Below are 7,511 nucleotides of genomic sequence, written 5' to 3' on the forward strand. Positions count from 1 at the left end.
TTTTTTTTTTTTTTTTAGTAGAGACAGGGTCTCACCGTGTTAGCCAGGATGGTCTCGATCTCCAGACCTCGTGATCCACCCGCCTCGGGCTGGGATTACAGGTATGAGCCACCGCGCCCAGCCGAAATACCAATCTTGTACCAGTGTTTGGTTTTTGTTTTTTTTTTTTTTTTGTGAGACAGGGTCTTACTCTGTCACCCAGGCTGGAATGCAGCAGTGCAATGATCTTGGCTTATGCAACTTTCACCTCCCAGATTAAAGTGATCCTCCTACCTCAGTCTCCCAAGTAGCTGGAACTACAGGTGCATACCACCATGCCTGGCTAATTTTTTGTATTTTTAGTAGAGATGGGGTTTTGCCATGTTGCCCAGGCTGGTCGCAAATCAGTGTTTTCTTTCTATCCTCCAATGATCACTTATGCATATTTGGTATAACCTTTGATTTTTCTTGTCTGTCACCCTCTTTAGACTATGAATAAAGTGAAAGTGAAGACTGGCTTGTTCAGCTCTGTCTCAGCACCTTTCACGGTGTTCAGTAATGTTTGTTAGTTAATGAATGATAGATCTACAACAAAGATACAGAGAACCTGATGTAGTAAACCAAATCTGAAACAATAATGACTTGAAATAAAGATGCATGTAAACATACATAAAACTCAGCTGGGCATGGTGGCTCACACCTGTAATCCCAGCACTTTGGGAGGCCGAGGCAGGCAGATCACCTGAGGTCAGGAGTTTAAGACCAGCCTGGCCAACATGGTGAAACTCCATCTCTACCAAAAAATGCAAAAATTAGCCAGGCGTGGTGGCACATGCCTGTAGTCCCACCTACTTGGGAGGCGGAGGCAGGACAATCACTTGAACCTGAAAGGCGGAAGTTGCAGTGAGCCAAGATCGAGTCACCACACTCCAGCCTGGGCAACAGAATGAGACCCTGTCTCAAAACAAACAAACAAACAAAACCAAAAAAAAATTATCATTATTAATATCGTCACACAATATCTGAAACCATTGTTTTATAGAGCTTAAAAGAGAGCCAAACAGAGCCAAAATAGCAGATGGTTTATCTTCCTCCGGGCCCTATTAAGTACAGATGTGGATCATCTCACTATCATCAGCCCAAGAATGAAGCAGGCACAAAGAACAGGCAGTGCTAGAGATGCTGCAGAGAGTTGGGGTCCAAACGTTGATTTAACCACATTTGATCATTGTTCTAGCTCTGAACTTTTTTGCTAGATGAGTCAAATCCCCTTTATAATTAAATCCTAATCTTTTAAATTTAAACAGAGTAAACTATAAAATGGCCACGAATTCTTCCCATCTGTATATGCATACCATTTTGCAATGTGACTTAATCCTTCTTTCCAAGAAGAGGTACAGTGCATTTTTCCAATCCTTAAATCTGGACTTGGCTATATGACTTGCTGTGGCTAATGGTACATTAGCAAATATGACACAGTAGAAGCTTTAAAAGCACTTGTGCAGTGGGGCTTTCCCTCTCTTGATGCTAGGATTCTTAAGACTACCAAGCAAAGAAACCTGGGCTAGGCTCCTGAAGGATGAGATACCACATGGGGAGACATTTCAGCTCTCTCAGTCAAGGCTCTAGACATGTGAGTGAAGCCACCCTAGAACGTCCAGTCACAACTGAGCCAGCCTCAGATTACAAGAATCATATAACCAACACAAAAAAGTTTGAGAAATAAGTGTTTGTTGTTTTAAGCCACTAACTTTTGGATGGTTTGTTACACAGTGTTACAGATTAAACATTTGTTTCCCTCCAAAATTCCTATGTTGAAGCTCTAACCCTCAGTGTGACTACATTTGTACATAGTCTGGCCTCTATAGAAGTAATCAAGGTTAAACGAAGTTATTAGGGTGGGGCCCTGATCTCATAGGATTGGTGTCCTTATAAGAAACACAGAAGAGCTTCCTTGTGTGCTCTCTCTCCACCATGTGAGAACACAGCAAGAAGGCCCCAAAAACAGAGAGTCTAACCAGAAAGAGACCCTACCAGACCTTGATCTATGAGAAAATAAATTTCTGTTAAACAACATTTTGTTATGGTAGCTAAAGTAGAATAATACCTGTACACACAGCATAGCGAATTGACATGGCCCCGCTAATTATTTTTTAAAAGGTTACTACTTGAAAACCACTAATTTTTGGTAGATGTCCATCAAGTTTTAAATTGATTTATGCTAACTTAAGCTAACAATAGGTTGCCTTTTGTTACTATTTGCTCTTATTGGATCATCAAAGTTCTTTTCTGAGAAGTGTTTAAGATTGTACAGAGTGAAAATACCTTCAGCTATTCACCAAAGTAGATGTTTGCTACAGGTACATAGTACTACAGCAATGCATTCATATTAATTCATCCAAATGTTTGAGCACCACTTTACTTGATAATGGCTATAATAAGGATGAAACAAAACATAGTTCCTCAATGCTACTGAGGGAAGGGAGAAAACAGTTTGTGGAACAGAATACTGGCTTTTATAGGCTCTGTCCTCTTAATATAACCCGTATCTTCGTATTTTATATATTAATTCCTCTAAATCACCTTTCCAAATACCAAAGTCAAGCTTTCATACATTAGTAGATTAAAAGCTTCAAGGCACAGCATAGTGGTGCTTCCTGCCGGTCAACTGTTCTGTTTTGACATACCAAATACAGCAGTATGTGTGCCATTATTTAACTGTTTTATTATTTCAGTGAATATTTAACTATTACCACAAATTTTATATTTTTTTTTAATTCAGGAAAATGATAAAATCAAAAGGTCAACAGCTATGATCACACAATAAAGAAAAGATGGAATTAAGTATACTAAAGGCAGGAATCTTTGACCAGCTGACCAGTTCAATTACTAAGTAAAAGACAAACTATATGGCTGAGTGTGGCGACTCATGCCTGTAATCCTAACACTTTGGGAGGCCAAGGCGGGTAAATCACTTGAGGTCAGGAGTTCGAGACCAGCCTGGCCAATATGGTGAAACCCCGTCTTTACTAAAAATACAAAAAATTAGCCAGGCGTGGTGGTGCACATCTATAGTCCCAGCTACTCAGGAGACTGAGGCATGAGAATTGCTCGAACCTGAGAGGCGGAGGTTGCAGTGAGCTGAGATTGTACCACTGCGCTCCAGCCTGGGCAACAGAGCCACACTCCATTCCAAAAAAAAAGACAAAGTATATAACCATATGCTATATATAAAAGTTAAGTGAAAGTGATAAAACAAGTGGAGAAATCTTTGGAATCATGAACTGTTGATGATAAAAAAACAATGCTAGTTATGAAAATCCAAAAAACAGTCATGGGTCCATAAAAATTCTTACATAATGCATACTATAGATTCCTTAGTCATTTCAAGATGTCAAAAAGGGAACCTGAGATAAGAAATATTTTTATTGAGACAGAGTCTCACTCTGTCCCCCAGGCTGGAGTGCAGTGGCGCAATCTCCGCTCACTGCAACCTCCACCTCCCAAGTTCAAGCGATTTTCCTGCCTCAGCCTCCCGAGTAGCTGGGATTACAGGTGCCCACCACCATGCCTGGATGATTTTTGTATTTTTAGTAGAAACGGGGTTTCACTATGTTGTCCAGGCTGGTCTTGAACTCCTGACCTCGTGATCTGCCCACCTCGACCTCTCAAAGTGCTGGGATTACAGGCATGACCCACCGTGCTCGGCCTGAGATAATTATTTTTTTGTAAAAATTAGTCAAAATAGGTAAATCTATTGAGACAGAAAGTAGATAAGCAGTTGCCTAAGACTAAATGTTACGGTAAATGGGGGATGGCTGCTAATGGGTATTGGTGTTTATTGGGGGGTGATGAAAATGTTCTAAAATTGACTGTAGTAATGGTTATACAACTCTGAATGTACTAAAAACTATTAAATTGTACACTTTAAATGGGTAAATTATATGGAATGTAAACTGTTTCTCAAAAAATATATTGCTGATTAAAACTTTCACTTAAAACTCTTAACAGTTAAAAAAATTTGACATAGTGTTTTAAATACGCTTTTCTTGTTTTAAAAATCATGTCCGTTACTCCAAGGTTTATAAAGAAGCAAAACACTTGCACCATTGCAACTTTATTTTTTCTCCCCTAGAAATAGAACCCTCTCCCTGAAACAATTGTCCAACTTTTACACCTTTGACTTTCATTCAGATTTTCAAGAACATATATAGGTCAGGCGTGGTGGATCACGCCTGTAATCCCAGCACTTTGGGAGGCCGAGACAGGCAGATCACGAGGTCAGGAGATCAAGACCATCATGGCTAACATGGTGAAACCCTGTCTCTCCTAAAAATACAAAAAAAAATTAGCTGGGCATGGTGGTGGGCGCCTGTAATCCCAGCTACTCAGGAGGCTGAGGCAAGAAAATCGCTTGAACTTGGGAGATGGAGGTTGCAGTGAGGGGAGATCGTGCCAATGCACTCCAGCCTGGGTGACAGAACGAGACTCCATCTCAAGAAAAGTAAAAATAAAAATAAAAAACACATATAAATAGCAGACAGCCTATATAACACAGTAAGTCCTATAAAAAAAGTATTAAGAAAATGCTGAGGAAGTCCAGTAGCTGGAACCCACTAACCTCACACAGGCTACTATTATCTCTTTAGAGGACTTGCCTGTCAATCGCAACTTACCTTCATCATGACACTTAGTGCATATTTTTGATCTTCCCTCTTTGCTGCAGCTTTTGCTTCCGTAGCTTCTTTTGCTCTCTCTTGTGCTTGTAAGATAGATTTTTCTCTAATTCTTTGCATCATCTCTTTGTCAACTAAAATGTACAGAATATTGCTAAATTAGAATTATGATAAATTTGCTTTACTTATGAGAAAACTACTTAAATAAACTGAGCCAGGATGAGATTTCTTTGGACCCAACTTCACAAGGAGCATGGAAAACATTTTTCAATATTAAACTGGCCAAGAAGCTAATACTAAAAGGTAAGCAACTAACTGTAGTCGTAATGAATGACCACAGAATGAAGGGGATGGAGAGGAAGAAGAAGGGGTGGGGGAGGGACACAAGAGGCAGGTAATGAGAGGGAGAAGGTGAGAATGAAGGTGCAAGGACACATTCATCCTCTTCCTCCTCTGTTAGGAAACTAGGGCTATTTGCATATAAACCTGATCACAATAAATCATCACTCCAAGGTCTCCTAGGAAAGATGAGTTGAGATCATCTAAAATGATCAATCGCCTTCAAAAATATAAAGCAATAATTTACACCTAATGAGAGTACAAGGCCAGCCCTAGGAAAAATTATAAAGTAGCATGAAATTTTTTTATATATGTAATATATATTATATATGTATATAATATGATATATATTATATATATTTATATTATATATTATATATTTTATATATATCGTATGTATATAAAACCTTACCATTCACAGTTTGTTTGTTTGTTTGTTTGGTTTCCTGAGACAAGATCTCTCTCTGTCACCCAGGCTGGAGTGCAGTTGAGCAATCACAGCTTACCACAACCTTAACCTCCTAGGCTCAAGCAATCCTCCTACCTCAGCTTCCTGAGTAGCTGGGACTACAGGTGTGTGCCACCACATCCGGCTAATTTTTAAATTTTATGTAGAGACGAGGTCTCACTATATTGCCCAGGCTGGTCTTGAACTCCTGGGTTCAAGCTATGCTCCTACCATGGCCTCCCAAAGTGCTGGAATTACAGGCATGAGCCACCGCGCAAGAACTCAGTTATTTTTATATTTGATGTGGCTCAATGTTTCACAAAATGCAGGCTGTGATCCGTTAGTGGGTAAATTACCTTATAGAAGGAAGGATCAGGGCCTGAGGGAAAAGATCTAGCCTTTGAGCAGAAAAAAAAACAGAAGGGGAGATGAGAAAACTTGAGGGGAAGATAAAGTTGGGGAGAGTAGATAAGGGGTGGGTAGAGGGATGAATCATATCCCAAGCATGGGTTCTTAACCTTTTTTGTGCAGCAGACACCTTGGCAGAGTAGTGAATATAGATCCTTTCACAATGTTTTAAAATGTATGAAATATAATATACAGGTCTACAAAGAAACTTTGTATATATTAAATATAACTTTGTTATATTAAAAACACTCATAAAACACTAAGAAATAAAATTGTGATATACTACTTTTTTTTTTTTTTTTTTTGGGCCAGAGTCTTGCTCTGTCACCAGGCTGGAGTGCCGTGGCCCGATCTCAGCTCACTGCAAGCTCCGCCTCATGGGTTCAAGCAATTAGCAATTCTCCTGCCTCAGCCTCCCAAGTAGCTGTTAAAATCCAAACCCCTAATGTGATGGTATTTGGAGGTGAGGCCTTTTGAGAGGTAGTATCCTTATAAAGAAGGCCCCAGAAAGCAGATTTGCCCCTTCCACCATGCGAGGACACAGTAAGGTGCCAGCTATAGGAAAGTGAGCCCTTACTGCATACCAAACCTGCCAGTACCTTGATCTGGACTTCCCAGCCTACAGGACTGTGAGAAATAAATTTCTGTTGTTTATAAGCTTCTCAGTTGATGGTATTTTGTTATAGTACCCAAACAGAATAAGACACTACTATCATTTGTTGCCTATCTTCACAAGTGAAGAGAATGTTAAATTTCAGTTAGAAGTAAGTAAAAGTGTGTAATTTTATTCATCCGACTGAAACTAGGTCTGAAGCCTCTTCTCATCTCTCCTCCTGTTTAAAAACAGGAAGGTAGACAGTTGAGTCAGCTTCAGGGGTAGAAATACTGGAAGAGCATTAACTTCCCAAATGAAATACTCCATGTCTAATAGAAATAAAGAGTGTATCAAGAAGGAATTTCCAGAACAAATGAGAAAAATTAGAGTTTGAATAATGAGGCAGAGGGTCTTGGTGTATAAACTGGAGTTCCACGATATTTTATGTGAAAAAAAAGGTTAAATAAATAATCCCACTGAATTGCAAGTAAAATTGAGTTTGATTTCCTTTTTTTAAGAGAGGGTCACATACTGTCACCCAGGTTGGAGTGCAGCAGTATGAGCATGGCTCACTGCAACCTCCAACTCTTGGGGCTCAAGTGATCCTCCCACCTCAGCCTCCCAAGTAGCTGGGACTATAAGGCACATGCCGCCATGCCCAGCTAATTTTTTTCTTTTTTGAATAGAGGTGAAGTCTCCCTATGTTGCCCAGGCTGGTCTTGAATTCTTGGGCTCAAATGATTGTCCTACCTTGGCCTCCTAAAGTGCTGAGATTATTTTAGGCATGAGCCACTGTACCTGGCAAAACTGAGTTTTCTTTCTTTCTTTTTTTTTTGGGGGACCGAGTTTCGCTCTTGTTGCCCAGGTTGGAGTGCAGTGGCACAATCTCGGCTTACTGCAACCTCCACCTCCCGGGTTAAAGTGATTCTCCTGCCTCAGCCTCATGAGTAGCTGGGATTACAGGCATGTACCACCACGCCTGGCTAATTTTGTATTTTTAGTAGAGATGGGGTTTCTCCATGTTGGTCAGGCTGGTCTCGAACTTCCGACCTCAGATGATCAGCCC

At 40.1% G+C, this 7,511-nt stretch overlaps 1 protein-coding gene across 1 annotated transcript in view; it reads right to left on the reverse strand.

The window, feature by feature from the left end:
• DYX1C1 (dyslexia susceptibility 1 candidate 1) overlaps window positions 1-7,511 on the reverse strand; it is an 89,185-nt gene that overhangs the window by 66,960 nt on the left and 14,714 nt on the right. Inside the window, exon 4 of the mRNA XM_011986712.1 lies at window positions 4,656-4,789. Coding sequence (XP_011842102.1) covers window positions 4,656-4,789 — 134 coding nt within the window. The remainder of the gene's footprint in view (window positions 1-4,655; window positions 4,790-7,511) is intronic.

The sequence above is a fragment of the Mandrillus leucophaeus genome, unplaced genomic scaffold, assembly GCF_000951045.1.
Source record: "Mandrillus leucophaeus isolate KB7577 unplaced genomic scaffold, Mleu.le_1.0 Scaffold108, whole genome shotgun sequence".
In the NCBI taxonomy this organism is placed as follows: domain Eukaryota; kingdom Metazoa; phylum Chordata; class Mammalia; order Primates; family Cercopithecidae; genus Mandrillus; species Mandrillus leucophaeus.